Here is a 21246-nt window from a genome sequence, read left to right as displayed (position 1 = left end):
GAATTATTCATATGTAGTCCCAGGTAGTCAAAAGTTGCTTTCGGTGTGAACTGTCTGGCCTTCTATACCCAATGGGAGTCACAAATGTCAGGCCAAGCATCGTGAGGATTGAAAAGGAGAAGGCTTCGCCAAGAAAGCCAAATAACAGCGACAATTAGTTTGATTGATTTATTTACTTGGTTTATTTTCCATCGTTTTCTGCCACTTTCGGCTAATTGTGAACATGAGAATGAGTGATATGATATTATGAAATTGATAAAAGGACACTCACAAAAAGCATCCATACCCAAGCCTGGATTTCGAACCCAGGAATCCTGGCGTCGTAGCGCACTGTGCTAACCATTCGACCACGAAGGTCGGCATGGCACGATAAAGATAATTGGACTCGTTGCGCTGAGCAGGTGTTATCCCTTCTGTTCTAAAGGCTCTAGGTTTGAATTATGGCCATGGTTTGGATACTTTAGTGCATTTGTTCTATTCCCTGCTTCATCGGCTCAACATTTAACCTCGCCGTGAAAAGCGACAAAGTTTATGGTTCACTAATTGCTCAAATAGGCAAATTGGAATTGGTGTACAGTGGAGTTTCCAAGCCACTGTATAATGTGTTCCCACCTGGGATTGAAGCTGGTCCCCTTGATCACAAGGCAACAGTGTTATCCACTATGCTATCGAGGAGGCCTGAAATGCAGCTTTTGGAATTTATTGGTAACAACACAGAATAACCATCACCAAAACAATCGCATAGGAAATTCCAACCCAACCTGAGTCGCTGGTCAACCTAGCCTCGGGGACAGACAGAAATCAAAACAGAAGCAGTCGAAAGGTGTTGGTTGAATGTTCTGATAGGAAGGAATTTACAGTCCTAGAAGGATGGGGAGGGGAGCTTGAACGAGGGTTGGCGCGTGTTTCGTATTTTGTGGTTGAAAGTTTTATTTTTGCGTATACTATTTTTCGCTGTTTGTAAGTAAAATACAGTGAGTAACTTATATTTTAGGAAAGGAATCAAATGGCAACATTGTACACAAATAACACTGTATAACACTTCCTTATAGTAGTTTGGGAACATTCAACTACACCTTTCATTTTTTCTTTCGCTAATTAAATTGAAATGTAAAACAACCTTTTGCATCTTGTCTAGTCTAACGCATAAAATACGGCCAAAGTACATCTACGTTTCATGTGCTACACTAAGGATGGGTAAATTGTAGAGGAAGAACTGCAGCGACGGAGGAAAGTGCAAATGAAATGGGGAACTATATTCCATCGCGGAATAAGCCACACTTCTGTGTTGGGCCCACTTGCGAAACTATCGTTGCTGGCTGCTAGCAATTCAGAAGTTTCACCACCAGATGTCTCAGATGTAAGGGTGGCAAACTCGTCTCCTTGATCCATCACGTTAACCTTCAAAACAAGGCCTCGCTCAGGTGCCTGCGAGCAGTGGTTGAGGTGCAATCGCTCGTGTTGTGTACACGGAAAAAACGTCGCGTCGAGAATTTGGTGGATTTGGTGAAAATGGCACTTTGAAACAGCAGTACGCTGTGAAATTTTGTGTTAAATTGAAAAAAAACTTTACGGAGACTTTAACCATGAACGGATGAAATCTGGCTATTCGAGTACGACCCCCAAAAGCAAGAGACAAAGTTCAGAATGGCACACCCCCGCATCCCCTCGTCAAAAGAAGGCCCGGATGTCAAAATCAAAGGTAAAGACAATGCTCCTTGTCTTTTTCGACACGAAGGGGGTCGTGCACAAAGAGTTTGTACCTACTCGGACCACCATGAATGCAGCTAACTACAAAACAGTGCTTCAGCGTCTCCGACAGAGGGTCCAGCGCATCCTGTCTGACATCGCCGACAGGTGGGTGCTTCACCACAACAATGCACCGGCTCACACAGCGCTGCTGTTAGGTGAGTTTTTGGCCAACGTACGATTGGCAATGCTGCCTCACCCCCTCACAGCCCGGACTTGGCACCAGCCAACTTCTTTTTGTTTCCCAAGGTCAAAAGGGTGCTCAAGGGGAAGCATTTTGCGTCAATTGAAGAGGTTCAAGCTGCCACGACCGCAGCATTAAAGAGGGTGTCAGTCAAGGACTTCCAGGACTGCTGTGAACAGTGGAAAAGTCGCTATACTCGCTGTATTGAGGCTGAAGGTGCCTACAATGAAGAATATTGACAGCAGTTGTAATTGTCATCAATAAATTGTTTGCAAATAAATAAGTTCGGATACTTTCAGAATGGACCCTGTATGTTATGCCTTCCAGGGCCTCCCCAATGACATAGTGGATGTTGCCTTGTAATCAAGGAGTACTGGGTTCAATATCCTGTGGAAGCACATTGTGGTTTGATTCTCACTTCAAACTATAGGTCTAGACTGAATTAGCCAATCTATGCAAAAAGTAAACTTAAAGCAAAAGATCAAATTCAAGCCATACCTTCAGGTAATATCTACAAGTTCAGGGTGGCTACAAAGAAGCAGAAATGAAATTCCCTGACTTTTCCAGGTTTTCCAGGACAAAATTTACATTTTCCCCTGACAATTACAAACTAAACTAAATCGATGTTCTTGCAAATGAAAATAATAAACTCATACAGATCCAAGTATGTATTTGTTACGTACCAATATTATCTTCTATGAAATTGACTTCATTTCTCTATTCTCTATGATTTGAATTCAAACAGCAAAATAGTAAATTTGGAAAGTTATTACAATTCACAAGCTAGGGAATTATTACGGAATTTTATCATTCTCAGTAAGTTCAAAATAAAATACTTGATTACTTTTAAAGTTACCACTAAATGAGATAAGAGTGAAGGTTGACTGATTAAGAAATACAATTTGTAATTTATCAGTCTCCTTATACATTCTCGGTATTATATGTTGATATTTCCACTGAGGTTTGGAACCCTCAGCTTGCAAGAACCATGAGTGCAGATTCATTTTTTGATTCATAAATCAAACAACTTAACTCTTGCATAAGTGAAACAATTGAATTGTACAAAAGAAAGTGTCATATATCGTTACATTATCAATGGGATTTCTGCTTCAGTACAGTATATCCAAGTGAAGTACTGTGAAACTGACTACATGCAATTATGAAAAGGGTATGTAGCTATTAGAAATTTAACACAATGAATTGATATAATTGCATTGTATATGTACCTGATTTACCTAACCACACTTTAAAACAGGAACACTCTGTTAATAACAGCTTCTGAAAGTTCATATACGAGGGGCATCCTGAATAAAGCTCCAATAGTGCCTATACGCAGCACTAGTGGTGGAGAGCGACACACACACATGCAGGCAGGAAGAAGTGGCATGTAGTTGTAATCTGGTACAGTTGCAATGCAGCCGTTTTGCAATGCAGCCATTTTAGGACAGATCTAGGTTAAAGATTGCAGCTCTCATACAGTCTCCCACCGACTGTGATGTAGCCTACGTGTAGTAATCAGATTTTTGCACGCTCAGAATTTGGCACAGAACCACCAGCAATTGTGTGAGGTGTACAGACCGGACGTCGTGAGCAAAGAAACCAGTGCAGACCCGCGACACCTGTGCACCGTACTCCCATGTGAAGGGAAGGGGGAGAGTGGACCATGTTTCCTTATGGCCCGAGCTGAATGGAAGAAGGGAAATCTGCACGGGGACATTTCGTCCAAGGTTTCTTTCCTTGTGGTCGCTCTATAGTATGGTCAGACGATGGTGCAAATAATTCAAGGAAGGCCAATCAAACGTGCACAAGCACATACAGCTGAGTACACACGGGCCCTTTGCATCACTTCAGGTGAGAGATCTTGGACCACTCCCTGTACAGCACTGGCCTTGCATGTACCGACTTACATCTCTTAATTTAACTGAAGAGGTTTCTGGCAGGACAAGGATTTCACAGCTACACTGCGGTAGAGATAGTTCCAGTCTTTGCAGTCAGACACATATACCATGGGCATACAAAATTTAGTGCCATGCTACGACAAATGCCAGAACAACTGTAGTGATTAAGCTGAAAATTACGTTAGGACTCACTGTTACTAATGCAATAAATTACAACAGATATTCTTGTTTTATTTATCCTTAATCGGTAGGGACCTTGAGTTTTTGTTATTTTTTCAAATTGGTGTATTTTTTTTATTGTTTTACTATTCGGTGTTATTATTCCCAAAATTCACATTTAGCGCATTTTCTGGCAAATATCTGAAATTATACCTTCATGGTGTTCTTAAATTACTATTTCAAATTGTAAATCACATGGCCTACGCCTCTTCGTGAGAGTTTGATATCTTGAAAGTTATTTTGGGAAAGTTACTTTCCATACCCCCTTTTAATTTTAAGGTAAGTGTTTTAGATAATGGAATTTTCCCCATATATACTGAAGGGTGCATAATGACCCTAAGTGGCGATGTACCCAAAAAATTTAAATCAATCAATCCCACGTGACATATACAGATATATTATGGCACCAAAAATTGGCATTATCTTTTCTTTTCTTACTTGTTAGTGTTACGTTTCCCAAATTTCGTGTTTTTGTTATAGAATATAAATATACCAAAACATATACAACATACTTCCATTGTGCTTTTAAAATATTATTCTAAATTGTAGGTCACATTGTCTACGTGTTTTCCTGATAGTTTGATATGTTGGAACAGATTTTTGAGGAAGTAAAAGTAAAGTGCTCCTCTGCACTTTGCCATGAAGGTGTATAGGGGTGTGGAGTTAGGGCCCCACACTATCTTGATCACAGCTGAAGGTGGGGTGATGTGATCAGCACCATGCTCCTGGCTACCTTCATCCCTCATAGTTTCCTCCAGGTACCCGTTTGATATGATGCAGGGTAGGCACCGGAGCAGTTTGAATTGGTGGAAAAGATCCCGGGTCTCCCCCACAGGGGATCGACCCTGGGTCTCTTGCATGGTAGTCAGACGCCCTAATGACTGAGCTCCATTATTTCTCGCTCGACAAATGCCATTGGTGTGCAATTAGCTTGGTAATTCAAAACACATCTCACGTGACAAATACTGAAGATGCAGCTTCCGTGTGATGGTAGATATGCACTCGATCTCCTGTTAGAACCCTGCCACTTTGCTCTGTGATGCAAATGGTTTTGATAGAAGTTGAAAAAATCGTGGAAAATGCATGATTTAATGTGGCTGTCAGAATTATTCCTTGTATAACAAGCATTATAGTTTATAACAAGCATTATAGTTTGATCTTGAATAAAATGTTGCAAAACTTGCACCTTCTATGTACACAAACATGACCTAGAAAAGACACGAATGTTGGATTTCATGGAGTTTTTAATTGTTTTAGGACATTTTTTTAAAAAAAATTGCTAAAAACGCCAACAATTATCATTTTATGCCAAATTCGCGACATTTCGATATTTCGAACATGTGAAAAATGTGTAAAGACATCACTGCACATTCATAAACACAACTTCGCAGCAATTACCATTTTTCACGGTTTTCGCGTTTGCGAAAAATCAATGTACCTACTAATTGGAAATTACTTTCTGGCCACCCCTCGTATAAATCAGTAGATGGAAAGTGAAAATTTAGCAGGACTGGCAGAGAAAAGCCAATTCTTGAAGAAAGTGATTTGCTTTTATGATTGAATGATTCAAGTAAATATATTAAAATATTTACGTATTTATTATTAGTATTTTTTCATTATATTGGACATTAACTTCACTCAGTGAGAGATTAATGACCATCTGTCAGGAGTTTTAACAGACAGGACAGAGAGTGGTGTTAATTTCATTGCAATACAAGTGTTGCAGTAAATTTGAGGTTGGGAGCATGCACTTGCCAAATTTATATCGTTCACCAACGCAGATTTATGTTTCACTTTTTCGTGATAGTGTTCAATATATATCCCATTTTGTTGGATTCTTCTGGATATCTAAGAATAGTGGAATGTCATTGTAAACGTATGTTAACTTGTGCGAAACCAGTAATATGTCAGGATGATGAAAGAAAACCTTTGTAAGCACTGCTACATTAAATAAGGTGAAGTGAGTCAGAAGAGTAATAAAATTCCAGCAGCATATTTGCAGTCTGAAGCTCTTCTTCTTGATGCATGCAATTTTTGTTGGATGTTGCAGTCCAAAGACATCCAAAAAAATCAGTTTCATATGAGTGCCATGCATGCAATTTCTGTTGCATGTTGTAGTGAGATATCAGGTGGCGATATTTGACAAAAATCGTATGTATCAAGAACCTATTTGTTTCCATGTTCCTTCAGTTTGTCCAACATAATGCCTTACTACGACATCAGACAAGTATCGAATGGCACCACCCGCTCTTATCCCCTCCATCTGTTGACAATTCTGTCCCCTTAATACTCCCAAAATGATAATTCAATGCATTTTCCACATAATATTTAGAGGCTTAACACATTTTTCTGCTCCTCCGGAAATGTATCTCTCTCTCTTTCTCTCTCTTCCTGCCATCACTGGTTTCTGGCACCGTGGTTGTGTTGTGCATAAAAGGGGCCTAAAAGTTGAGGCCGAAACTTAGCAACAAGATTTCCTATTCCCGTGCAGTTCCATAACAATATCGAAAAAAAAAAAGAAGAAGAAAAAAAAGTCAATCAAGACAAAATTCCCTGACTTTTTTTGACACCTCAAATTCCCTGACTTTCCCAGGTTTTCCAGGTCTGTCACCACCCTGAAGTTATGGTTCAAAACTTGAGTCCTAACATCTTTCCACACAAACATTAATGTAAATTTACTTTTGGATAGCATGTGGACATATGCCAGATTTCATGCATACCCAGGATTGGATATCCTGAAATGGAGATCCCATAGATATGCAAAATTAGAGACCTCATGAATAACCAGGATTCGATATCTCATGGATGTACTTCCCAGGTTCAAATTCTAGCCTGGGCATGGGTTTTCTTTGCGAGTGTCTCATCAATTTTATCATATCATCACTCCTCTTCATCACTGTAATTAGCCAAAAGTGGCAGAAAAAAGATACAAAAAAAAATCATGGATATCCAAAATTTTATATCTGATTGATGTTCAATGGATATCCATAATATCCATGGATCTGATATGAACACTGTTGATATTAAATGGGCATCTCTTCGACTTGTATGGGATGCCAGGTTCAGATAAGTACAAGTAGAATATATCAAAATTAGAGCTGCATGTTCGTAGAAGAAAATAGATATAATGATGGAATTAAGACAGGATAGATAAGATGGATAGGACATGTGTGGAGAATGGAAGAGGGAAGTGTACCTAGAAGGATGTAATTTAGAAGACCAGGAGAAAAAGGAAAATCGGAAAACCACAGAAGATATGGGTTGGCAATGTTGAAGAAGATTGAAAGAAACTGAGAATGAGAAGACAGAGAAAGGAAGTGGAGGGTAGATAAGAATGGAGGCTGGTTTTGAAAGAGGCCAAAGCCCTTCATGCACTGCAATGTCAAGGAGTAAGTAAATGATGTGACCCCCATCCCTCAATTTGTTTCCTGCCTATGGCCACAATAGCCAGTAGGGAGTATTCTAGGAAAATGAGACACAACTGAAGTAAGAAAATAGTTGTTATGGAACAAAGAACTGATTTAACCTTTTGAGTCCCAAGGTCCCGAGCCGATTTTGAGCAAAATGCAGAGTTTCAATTAAATGAGTGTAGATCGGAGGCTAATTGCCTAGAGAGATGAGTGATATACCGTTGTACGCGAAATGAACCAGAGATTCAGAATATATGAAATTTATGCAAATTCAGCGTATATGTGGTGGGCGAAGGGGGCTAACTCTCAAAATTCCAAAATTTCGGAAAAAAATTGGGCGCCCCCCCCCCCACCCCCTGCAAGAAAAAGTACATGACAGTGTCAACATGCACATGGAAATGAACGCTGACATGTAAGGAACACAAAAATATTTGCATTATTATCACATGACCAATGTAACGTAAGTTGTACCCCCAAAAGGAATGGTCGGCACGCCACTGATTCAAGCTTCAAAATGCAGTGGTACCTTGAAATGACTTTAGCTCAGAGACTATTTGCCCTGGAGATATGAACAATATACCGTTGTACGCGGAATAAATAACAAATTCAGACGATATATAATTTATGCACATTCGGCGTACATATGGAGGGGGAAAGGGGGGGGGGAATCCCCTGAAAAATACTTTTTTTTAAAAAAAATGGGGTTTCTCTCTCCCCCCTGAAAAAAGGGATATGAAAAGTTCAAAATGTAGCAGGCACAAATGACACTAGGACACTTTTCACACCACAAGAAAAACACATAGATGACAAAAAAGTCCTTGGAAGTCTGTCACTTCACTCAAAAAATATCCTCGCACTTGGGCACAAAACAACACACACCTATTCACATGACCAACCAACAGATCATGAAGATCTTGATTCCACGCCATCTACATCACAGCCCCAACCACAGCCATTGCCACAGGCAGAATTGAACGATCTTGTAAGAGATCTAAACATTTCAAAAAGGGACGCAGAATGTCTTGGGTCTCGTCTTCAAGAAAAAAAAAACCTGCTACAATACACTAGTATATCATTCCGTAAACAACAGCTTGGTCTTTCCACTTTTTTCTCAATGGCAGAGAGTCTGGCATATTGTAGTAACATAAATGGGCTGCTTACAAAATTTGGAATGATTCTCAATCCGGAAGAATGGCACCTATTCATAGAATCCTCAAAACTAGTCGTCTTCAAGCTGTTCTCTTGCCTAACGGAAATGAGAAATCTTCGATACCAGTGGCCCATTGCATTCAGTTTAAAGAAACCTACGAGAACATGAGACTACTTCTAAAGTATATTAGCTATTCGAACCACAAATGGAAAATCTGTGGTGATCTCAAAGTTATGGGACTTGTGCTGGGAATGCAGACTGGTTACACAAAATTTTTGCTGTCTCTTGTGTCACTTGGACAGTCAGGCAAGGAAAGACCATTAAGTAGTGAAACAGTGCTTTCGAGAGAAAGCTTCAATCCCCTTGTTGAAAAAGACAATGTGCTGTTACCACTGATCCATCTGAAATTGGGCTCCATGAAGAATTTTGTGAAAGCAATGGACAAAGATGGCAGGGGTTTTCAATTTTTACTGTCCAAATTTCCTGCGATTAGTACTGCTAAAATTAGAGAAGGTATTTTCATTGGGCCTCAGATTCGTGACTTGATGAAAGACAACTTTTAAAGAGTTGCTGACAGATACTGAGAAGGCAGCTTGGCTTGCCTTCAAAGATGTATGCAACAATTTCTTGGGTAATGTCAGGTCTGACAATTGCAGGGAACTGATTGAACACATGCTGGACTGTTACAAGCTATGGTGTGCAACATGTTTATGAAAATAGATTTCCTGCATCTCATTTGGATTTTTTCCCCACCTAATCTCGGAGATGTGAGTGATGAACATGGTGAGCAATTTCACCAAGATATCGCTGCCATGGAAAGATGATATAAGGGAAGATGGTCACAAAACCTTTCGGCAGATTACTGCTGGACACTCTTACAAGAAGTATCACCATCCACCCACAAATGGAAAGTTTCCAGGACACATTTCTAACTTATAAGTACATTTCAAGCTTTTTGCAGCTTTCTCGTACCTTTTTTTATGTTTTGTAATACAAACAATTAATTTTGTTCCATGATCTGTATTTTATCTAGCTACAGGTTCCACCTGTACTTTAATGGAGTCATTTCCAAGTGTCGCGATAGTTGCTACTTTGTTTTTCATGAATTACAATATATTGATAACTATATGAAATATAGACTAAGTGGTACATGTGGCATATCTTTTCCAGAAAAATTGGTACCTGATGGAAAATTTCTGATTTCATTTTCGTAATCAGCATATTCAATTTAGTAAAGAACACCTTCTTTCATTTTGCGGCAAGACACAAAGTTCAAATTTGTTGCACTGTGTTACAAATGAAAACTTCCGTTTCACAAAAATACATTACAGAGGATTTATGGAATCTACCATAGCCCCTAAGTTAACATACGTAATTGTGTCACAATTTACTGTAACCTTGTGAACATTCATTGCATTAACCATCTGCTCTTTTTCAAAACAATATATATTAAACAAGCCATTACTCAAAATAAATTACTTACCTTAGTCATGTTTGTCACATGATGGGAGAGTTGTGCAAGGTAGTATTTTATGTTGCTTGCAGTACGATGTTGGACACTGACGACACATCTGAACTACTAGATTGCCACATTTATCACAGAAATGCCTTGCACATAACCACTTGCCTGCAAAAAAAGTGGGTGATTCTTAATGTGTGTACAGAAATCCATTTTTAAAAAATGAAAAGAATGATTTCTTAACCATATCACATAATTTTATGTTTCTACCACCAAACCATTTATTTACTTATATCCCTAGAATTACCATTGTTTGTTTAGAAAATTGAAATGTGTTTCCAGTGAAAATCTTATTGCCAAGACTAGCCTTTCCTCCCCTCTGTTTACATCCCACACATTCTTCTTGGTAATGATATATAGATGCACCTGATACACTATTAACTTATTTACAACATAGACAGGTATCTTTCACTTCCAAAACTAGGGGGCAAGGTTCTTAAACTGGGGGGGGGGGGGGCAAGGACAGTTTACTATCCCTTGGTATATAAGGTTTAGCATAGTGCAGGGGCAAAAGTAGCAAAAAGTATGGGGGGGCAATTGCCCTCCCACTGATATATAAATCAGATCAACCTGGTGGTGTGTATGTGTATATTATGTATTTATTAATTCTGTTATTTATATATAGGTGTATTTTATTCATTTACTTATAATGTATTTTTATTAATTTTTGACTTTCTGTGTTTTAGAACAGGGTGGCTACAAACAAGCAGAAATGAAATTCCCTGACTTTTCCAGGTTTTCCAGGACAAACTTTACATTTTCCCCTGACAGTTACAAACTAAACTAAATCGATGTTTTTGCAAATAGAAATAATAAACTCACACATATCCACGCATGGTTTTGTTAAGTACCAATATTATCTTCTATGAAATTGACTTAATTTCTTTATTCTCTATGATTTGAATTCAAACTGCAAAATAGTGAATTTGGAAAATTATTACAATTCACAAGCTAGGGATCGATTACAGAATTTTGTCAAACGCAGTAAGTTTAATATAAAATACTTGATTATTTTTAAAGTTACGACTAAATGAGATAAGTGTGAAGAGTGAATGATTAAGAAATACAATTTGTAATTTATCAGTCTCCTTATACATTCTCGGTATTATATGTTGATATTTCCACTGAGGTTTGGAACCCTCTGCTTGCAAGAACCATGAGTGCAGACTCATTTTTTAATGCATAAAACTAATTATGTCTTCTCAGTAAAGCAAACAACTTATCTATTGCATATAAGTGAAACAATTGATTCGAACAAAATAAAAGTGTCATATTTCCTTACATTATCAATAGGATTTTGCTTCAATACAGTATATCAAAGTGAAGTACTGTGAAACTGACAACATGCAGTTATACCATTAATGGTGACGAAAAGGGTACATAGGTATTAGAAATTAAATGCAAGGAATTTATAGAATTGCATTGTATAGGTACCTGATTTAGCTAACCACACATTAAAACAGGAACACTCTAATAATGAAAGCTTCTGAAAGTTCATATACAAGGGGCATCCTGAAAAAAGCTCCAATGGTGCCTATATGCAGCAATAGTGGTCTGAGAGCGACACACACACACATGCAGGCAGGAAGAAGTGGCGTGTAGCTGTAATCTGGTGCAGTTGCAATGCAGCCGGTTTAGGACAGTTCTAGGTTAAAGATTGCAGCTCTCATACAGTCTCCCACTGACTGCGATGTAGCCTACAATGCATGCTCAGAATTTGGCAAAGAGCCACCAGCAATCGTGTGAGGTGTGCTGACCAGACGTTGTGAGTGATAGTATGGTCAGACGATGGTGCAGACAATTCACGGAAGGCCAATCGAATGTGCACAACCCCATACAGTTGAGTACACATGGGCCCTTTGCATCACTTCAGGTGAGATATCTTGGACCACTCCCTGTACAGCACTGGACTTTCATCACTTTGTTTAACTGAAGAGGTTTCTGGCAGGGCAAGGATTTGACAGCTACACTGCGGTAGAGATAGTTCCAGTCTTTGCTGTCAGAGACATACACTATCTGGCCATTTGCCACCGGACACCTGGAACGAGTACTTTAATCCGGTTTCAGGCATCCGTCAGTATCGTGTGGGGCCACCTTTCGCAGCAAGTACAGCCGCAACCCTCTGAGGAAGACTGTCCACCAAATTGCGATAGGTTTCGACGGGAATCCTGCTCCATTCCTCTTGCAAAGCGGCGAACAACTCTTTAGTGCTTTTTGGGCGGTGTGGCCTGGCTCTCAACCGGCACCCCAACTCGTCCCAAAGATGCTCAATCGTGTTGAGATCAGGACTTTGGGCGGGCCAATCAATTTTTGCACACCCATGTCCTCGAACCACATGTTGATCACACCTGCCGTATGACATGGGGCATTGTCGTGCTGAAACAGATAAGGTCCACTACCGAATTGGGCCCACAATGTCGGTAGCGCAGAATTGTCCAGGATCGTTTGGTATGCATCTGCATTCATGTTTCCACGCACTAATACAAGAGAACCAAGACCATACAAGGAGAAGCACGACCACATCATGTCAGGAAGTGGCAACCTTGATAACATGTCTGCAAGTTCAACCTTTTTAGTACTATTAGTTTCTTTATTGCGCTGTAACTTGAAACACTGGGAAACATCGTGACCGAATTTCTTACAGTATCTGCAATGCTTGAAATATTGTTGCTTTCTTTCCCGTTCATTTTTACTTCCCTTATTATCCGATTGATTTTGTCTGAACCTAAGATTGGATCCACTTGACACAGTATTTTGGAATTTCCAGCTATCCTGTTTTGAATTAGAATTGGCACCTGAGTTCAAACGCGTATCACCCTTGCACTTATTTACCCTTGCGCGGTTAGTGTTCACAAAATTTACATTGGACTGGACGTAATACTCCTTCATATCTGCTTCTAATTTTTCCATCTGCTTAGCTACCTCAAAAGCTTTGTGAAATTCCATTTCATTGTCACTAATGAGTTTCTTACGAATAGTGTTAGATCTGATTCCGCTAATTAGTGAATCAAATAAAGCAATGGAAAGAAACTCACCATAACCACACTGCTCTCCGATCTTTCTTAATCTCCTTACAAAATCTTCTATATGTTCGTCTTCTTCTTGTACACATTTTCTAAGCTTTAACCTTTGCACAATATAGTTGCTTGATGGATTATAATAAGATTTTAATCTTTGTGCAATTTCCTGATAAGATATTTCATGAGGCAATGTAGGTGCAAATAATTCATGCAGAACTTCATATGGCTCGTTTCCAATGACAGATATTAATCTAGGAACTTTCTTGTCCTCTGGAATAGCTTGTGTTTGACAATAATTATCAAAGCGCTCCAAATACGCTACTATCGATCCATCTTGGGGATCATATTTATCAAAACCAGCTACTAAAGCCATTATACATTTACGCTATAACACAAAGCTTAGAAGTGAATTATACTTATCCTCGATTTCTAACTAAATTCTCGTCGCCATGTATAAATCTCTGTCGTGTATTCACACGCAGACGTTAATTGATTCACACACGTAGGTACTTCACAGTATAAAGATAAAAACGAGGATACAAAATAACGATTTAATACTAAACTTACAACAAACATTTCTAAGATGGCTGAACTCTCAATTTTATCAATAACAACTTTACAAACAATTGAATATCGATTCAGATATTATGCACACTTAACAGCCACCTGATGGGGTGTCCGGTGACGAATGGCCAGATAGTGTATACCATGGGCATACAAAATTTAGTGCCATGCTATGACAAAAGCCAGAATAACAATGGTGATTATGCCGAAAATTAGGTTACGACTCACTGTTACTAATGCGATAAATTACAACTGATATTCTTGTTCTATTTATGCCTCATCAGTAGGGACTTTGATATTTTGTTATATTTTTTTTAATTGGTGTATTTTCTTATTTTTTATTTGTTACTATACGGTGTTATTTTTCCCAAAATTTACATTTTCATTTTAGCGCATTTTTTGGCAAATATCTGAAACTACTGTTTCAAATTGAAAGTTACATGGCTTACGCCTCTTCGTGACAGTTGGATTATTTTGGGAAAGTTACATTCCATACCCTTTTTTTAATTTTAAGGTAAGGATTTTAGCTAATGGTATTTTCCCCATATTAAACAATGCATAATGACCATAAGTGGCGACGCACCCAAAAAAATTAAATCAATCAATCTCACGTGACAGATTGGATATATTATGGCACCAAAAATTGGCATTATCTTTTTTTGACTTCTTAGTGTTACGTTCCCCAAAATTCGCGTTTTTGTTTTAGAACATTTATCTGACAAATATACCGAAACGTAATAATCCATTGTGCTTTTAAACTATTATTTTAAATTGTAGGTCACATGGTCTATGTATTTTCATTACAGTTTCATATGTTGGAACAGATTTTTGAGGAAGTGAAAGTAGTGCTCCCCTGCACTTTTCCATGAAGATGTATAGTAGGGGTGCGGAGTTAGGGACCCAGACTTTCTTGATCAAGGCTGAAGGTAGGGGTGATGTGATCAGCACCACACTCCTGGCTACCTTTATCCCTCAAAGTTTCATCAAGGTACTAGCTTTATATGATGCTGGGTGGACGCCGAAGCAGTTTGAATAGGTGGAAAACATCCCGGGTCCCCCCTGCAGCGGATCGAACCTGGGTGTCTCGCATGGTAGTCAGACGCCCTAACGACTGAGCTCCATTATTACTTGCTCGACAAATGCCGATGGTGCGCACTTAGCTTGGTAATTCAAAACATATCTCGTGTGACAAATACGAAGATGTGGCTCTCGTGTGACGGTAGATACACACTCGATCTCCTGTTAGAACTTTGCCACTTTGCTCTGTAATGCAAATGGTTTTGATAGAAGTTGAAAAAATTGTGGGAAATACATGATTTAATGTGACTGTCGGAATTATTCCATGTACGTATAACTCTATAGTTTACTCTTGAGTAAAATGTTGGAAAACTTGCATGTTCTATGTACACAAACATGGCCTAGAAAAGATAAGAATGGATTTCATGGAATTTTTCGTTGTTTTAGGACATTTCTTTAAAAAAAATCACTAAAAAAGCCAACAATTCACATTTTATGCCAAATTTGCATTATTTAGATATTTCGAAAGGGTGAAAAATGTGTCCAGACATGACTGCACATTCCTAAACATAACTTCGCAGCAATTACCATTTTTCACGATTTTCGCGTTTGCGAAAAATCAATGTACCTACTAATTGGAAATTACTTTCTGGCCACCCCTCGTACAAATCAGTAGATGGAAATAGAAAAATTAGGAGGGCTGTCAGAGAAAAGTCAATTCTTGAAGAAAGTGATTTGCTTTTAAGATTTAACGTTCACCAATGCAGATTTATGTTTCATTTTTTCGTGATAGTATTCAATATATATCCCATTTGGTTGGGTTCTTCTTGAAATCTAAGAATAGTGCAATGTCATTGTAAACGTATGTTAACTTGTGCGAAACCAGTAATACGTCAGGATGATGAAAGAAAACCTTTGTAAGCACTGCTACATTAAATAAGGTGAAGTGAGCCAGAAGAGTAATAAAATTCCAGCAGCATAATTGCAGTCTAAAGCTCTTCTTGTTTATGCATTCGATTTTTGTTGGATGTTGCAGTCCATGATATTTCTGTTGCATGTTGTAGTGAGATACTCTGTCGGGTGGCGATATTCGACAAAAATCGTATGTATCAATGGAACCTATTTGTTTCCATGTTCCTTCAGTTTGCCCAACAAAGTGCCATACTACGACGTCCGACAACTATCAGATGGCGCCACCCGCTCTTATCCCCTCCATCTGTTGACAAGTCCCCTTACTACTCCCATATGGACAAGAAAAAAATGATAATTCAATGCATTTTCCACGTAATATTTAGAGGCTTAACGTTTACTCCCCCGATGATACCAGTATCATCAGAGTAAGGTTGTACTCGAACGATGATACCACATGGTATCATGGTGCTGATTACGAAATGAATGTGCTTTTTGGACTTTCATACTCTTATGTTTGGGTGGAAACTCTGACACAGGTCTGGAGCAAGCCTGGGAAATTCATATTGATGACTAACCTTCCCCCCTCTCCGCAACATATCCATGCCACATTTCCGAACAGAGTTTCACATTTTGGCTCATTATTCAACTTGTATGGCACCCAGGAACATAAAACATGTTTCAATTTCTTTGGAAACGTCCATTCTTTGAATAGAATACTAAGGTTTGCACCTTCTCCCCAAAATAGCGGCAGAAGAGGGGGCAAACTCCAGATTTTTATGTTGTTTTCTTTCCATTGGAATTCGGTGGTCACGCCCCCAAACCCCCCTTCCCCAGTTCAGCATTCTGAATTGTACACGGTTGCATGCTATGATGCTTTAGCTCTAAAACAAAACTTATCCGAAATAGATTGCTCCCATAATGCCAGAGTTATGACAATTTTCCTCAAAAAATGCAAATTACCTATTTTTCGTAAAAAAAAATCACTTTTTGGCTTATTATTCAACTTGTATTGCACCCAAGAACATGAAACATGTTAAGTTCTCTTGAGAAATGCCCATTCTTTGAAAAGAATACTAAAGTTAGCGCCTTCTTCCCACATAGTGGGAGAAGAAGGGGCAAACTACAGATTTCTATGGTTTTTTCATAGAAATTCGGGGATTGCGCCCCCAAACCCCCTTCCTAGATCCGGTGTTCTGAATTGTTACATGCGCTGATGTTCTAGCTGCAAAACAAAAGTTATCTGAAGTAGATTGCTCCCACAGTGACAGAGTTATGACAATTTTCCTCGAAAGAGTGTTCGAATTTAAAATTCCCGGCGAGAAGCCCGGGATAGAAAAATTTCTCTCTCTCTCTCCCCTCCTGCCATCACTGGTTTCTGGCGCTGTGGTTGTGTTGCGCATAAAAGGGGCCTAAAAGTTGAGGCTGAAACTTACGAACGAGATTTCCTGTTCCCATGCAGAGTTCCATAACGATATCTTTAAATAAATAAATAATATAAAAAAAAAGTCAATGAAGACGAAATTCCCTGACATTTCCCTAACTTTTTTTGACACCTCAAATTCCCTGACTTTTCCCGGTTTTCCATGTTTTCCAGGTCTGTCGCCACCCTGTAGAACCATTTTTCCTGACCATTTAGATTACGTACGCTTTTTCATTTGTGGGAACTTTTGAAAAATGTAATTTCCTTATTCTATCGCAGAAATTAGAAACACACAAACACTCACTTGGATAGGAAGAAACATCTATCTACTGACACTTGCACATATTATCATCTTACACATCATCATCTGAAGAATAATTTGTATGAAAGTTTGTAGGTGGTATGTAATCAACATCTCTATTCCGGCATTGTCATCATCTGCTCTGAACTCGGCAACTTTATGAATATTGTCCTCTCTCTCTCTCAGATTCGACATCTGACAAATCACGGAGATAATGAGGTACATCAAAATCCCATAAGCCATGTTCAGGAGACATGCTGAACACTGAACTGAGCCAAATACAGTACGCTAATAGAGGTTATCAATATTTTACTATAGATAATTCATTGACAAATCTGAACTAACATTCAAATTGAAAATACATCCCTTAGACAAATTACAATGAGCAAAGATGAACAAAGGTTCATTTGCACTTTGATTCTGCTATTGCTTACACATGTGTCTTCCTATAAACTGTACCCGTCAAAATGATGGGTGATCATACTTATACAGTGTGTTTGAAAAGTGATGCAACCTTATGGGAAATCTCATGAATTGTTCTTGTTTCGTTATAGGTGCTGAATAACTGAGCAGCCATGGCTCTATGTTGCAACAGCATATATTCATTGTGACAGAGTACATCCACACCAGCAGTTATGCTTTGACCCAGAGGGCCTATGCAGAGAAGTACAGAACAGATGCTCCAAACAAATCCTCCATCAAGTGACTGTACGACAAGTTCCAGGTGAAGAGAAGTGTAGTGGATGCACCGAGAAGCAGTTGATCAAGGTTGTTAACAGAAGAAAAGTTGACCGATGTGCAAGCTGCGTATGTTGTGAGTCCAAAAAAATTAGTGTGACGCCTTTCAAGCCAGTCCGGGCTCTCCATTTGCAGTGCACACACGGCGTTGCGCAAGTGTTTGAAATTGTACCCCTATAAAGTTAGAGTGGTCAAGCAACTGCTGCCTGAAGACCTAAATACCTGAAAAGACTATTGTCGTTGGTTCATGCAATCTGTAACACCAGAAGCGAAGGAACTCGAGGATTGGTACTGGACTGATGAGGCATGGTTCCATCTGGATGGATACATTAATGCCCAAAATTCTCGGGTATTGGCCAGTGACAACCCACATGTGATGAAGCAGTTGCCTCTGCATTCACAGAAAATTGGCGTTCAGTGTCCCATATCACATAGTCGCAAGTTCATTACATTCTTTGAACAGTGACCTCTGAATGGTATGTGACAATGGTTAGAGAATTTGTTAACACATTGTCAGCTGAGAAGTTGGAATGCACATGGTTTCAACAATGCTACAGCCCACGCAGCTGGGAACACAATGCGTTACTAGGAAGAGTGTTTCCCAGGATGACTGATCTCAGTGGGGTTATGGCCATCACAAGCTCCAGGTTTATCGCCTCCAGACTTCTTCTTGTGGGGTTATCTTAAGGACTCCATCTACATTGCTCATCCGCACAGTATTCCGGAATTGAAACACAATATCCGTAGCTGCGTTGGTAACATCTCACAGATAACATTGAAAAGGGTTTTCAACATGGTTCATCGTGTCCACTTGTGTGAAGAACAAAACGGCAGCCACTTCCAGGACTTAATGTAAAAAATGTAATAAGATATGTTTTCCCATAAGGTTGCGTTACTTTTTGAACACCGTGTAGCAGTAATCCATTGTAGTATCCTTTACAGGTGAGATAAAAGTTTAATTTTTTCTAGAGTAGAGCACTAATATTTGGTAAAATTCACAGAATATGGAAGCTGTGGAGTAAACAAACATCCTCAAAATTATAATATAAATAGGGGTCACCTGTCAAAATGACGAATCCATCCTCCTAGCATCAATGCAGCAATCCACCAAATACATTTAAGTTTTTGTGCACAATTAGAAATGCTGAATCACAATAAAGCCTGGATGTTGTAAATTTATCATGCAACATAGCCTAGCTACTTTGCCACAGCCAATATCATGAAAATAATTTGACCTTAGCACCCAGAGAAAACACATTATTGGAAAACAGTTGACACATTTAGTTCTCCCCCCCCCCCCACCATCTCAAATTTTTAAGTTAACAATTTAAGTGTCATAAAGTAACTGTAAAACTAACTGTTCATAATTTTACTTCAATTGCAAGAAAGCAGCTGTTACAGTTATGGTTACTTATTTTAAAAGTACCTAGTTACAGCTAGAATTCCTTAAAAAGTAACTGTTACTTGTAACTTTTCTCATATTAACTAGTTACTTTCAAACACTGATTTAATGGTATCCCATCTTCTTCCCTCCCCCCCACACACACACAGAAATACATTTTTTGCAATTTCTGTAATACTAGCAATTCCAGGATGTTTGTTTTAGCACCAACACCACCAGTGTTGAATCCAGTCACTTTCCTTCTGGGGGATATCAAACTTCACAGAAGGATGTCTTAGGCATCAAATCATACTACTAATGAAAACAATACTAATATTTGTAAATTGCCACTTACCTCCGATAATGAAAGATGGCTGAATCAGTGCTTATCATTATGAAAAGGGCAAAAAAAAATTGCATTCTACATTAAATTAAAGTGAATGAAGCAAGGCAAAGTGAACATGGTTGCCAAATTTCTTCGTTCTTAGATTTGTCTGAATGCCCTGCCAGGTTAATTGAAATTTTCGTGGGGGGATTTTCTATTTCCGAAGGGGATTCCCACCTCCCACCCCCAGCCAACTCCCGGAATTCAACACTGAACAACACACATAAAATGTAGTGTGTATAGATACTCAAATAAATACAAAAGTAGTAGTAATCAGTGATTTACAAACATTTTTTCCAAAATGGTTTTAAAATGAAACCGCCTTTGCTGGTAATAAGACTAAATGGAAATGGGGAGGCTTTGAAGTATCTCACTGAAAAAACATAAGAGAAAAGCAGAGAACAGCTAGGGACACTGCATGCCTAGAGGAAGAAATGAGTCAGCCTTTTCACTGGGCTACAATGTTGCAGGCCAATCCTATATGCACTCAAAACCATAATTATTAAAAGAAAGATAAACAAGCAAACCACCAGACAGATCACAAAGTTGAAAAATTAGCAAGAATGACTGCCATAACTTGGAATGTAAGATATCTAAATGGAAAAGAACACAAGAAATAAGATGTATTAAGGAAACAAAAGTATAATACTTAGCACTGACAGAAGCAAAGAAGAAAAGTTATGGAAGCGAGGACCTCAATGACAATATTCTACTCTTGTATAGTGAAGCACTAGTACATAAAGAAGCAAGAGCTGGAGTGGCATGTATAATACATAAGAAAAAGAAAGGAAAATATTAATGGATTAAATTTTATAAATGACAGACTAATGACTATACATTTTAGAAGATGTTTCGAATTAATTTTACTAACAGTGTATGCGAAAAATGATGATGAAATCTAATGCAATAAAGATCAACTGTGTGGAATATTAGAATGAAGTCTTGAAGACATAGATAAAGAAGTAATTACCTCGTAAGATATTATTAATAAAGTTGGAAATAGACCAGGATGATCAGGGAAAGTAGAGGAAAGTACCCATATATAGAATAGGGTTGTAATATGGAATAGTAGGATATCGCCTCTGTACGGTGCTCTAACCTAGTGGTGGGAGCAGGAAATAATGACCAAGCTGTATAGCAGTGCATAACTATTCAGTCTTTTGTGAAACATGTGCACAACAGACTGAAGACATTCTTTTGTGTTATTTGCAGTTGGTGGATTATCAAAGGTGAGTTGTTTCTTATGCTATTTGTTTTCCTAATGTAATAAAAATGTAACAGGAATTATTTTTTATAGTGTAGGTATTATGAAGTTTCAATGATTCTGTTGCTCATGACAAACTCTTGTGGATGTGAAAACAAAGATGGCCAGGTTCATT

General features: G+C 38.6%; 1 protein-coding gene across 3 annotated transcripts in view; it reads right to left on the bottom strand.

Annotated features, from left to right (window-relative positions):
* The window catches only part of LOC145984127 (histone-lysine N-methyltransferase NSD3-like), a 338807-nt gene that overhangs the window by 16398 nt on the left and 301163 nt on the right, over positions 1-21246 (bottom strand). For 2 of the 3 annotated variants that reach the window (XR_014441281.1, XM_083117562.1), the window contains exon 15: positions 10094-10237. The exons of the other annotated variant lie outside the window; for it this stretch is intronic. Coding sequence is in view for 1 of the 2 variants with exons in the window: in XM_083117562.1 (XP_082973688.1) it covers positions 10095-10237 (143 nt within the window). In the remaining variant the exon portion in view is untranslated. The remainder of the gene's footprint in view (positions 1-10093; positions 10238-21246) is intronic. 3 annotated transcript variants of the gene reach the window in all.

The sequence above is a fragment of the Lepisma saccharinum genome, chromosome 2, assembly GCF_977018435.1.
Source record: "Lepisma saccharinum chromosome 2, izLepSacc3.1, whole genome shotgun sequence".
Classification (NCBI taxonomy): domain Eukaryota; kingdom Metazoa; phylum Arthropoda; class Insecta; order Zygentoma; family Lepismatidae; genus Lepisma; species Lepisma saccharinum.
Note: the sequence above shows the minus strand (reverse complement) of the source record. Positions and strands in the feature narration are given on the sequence as shown.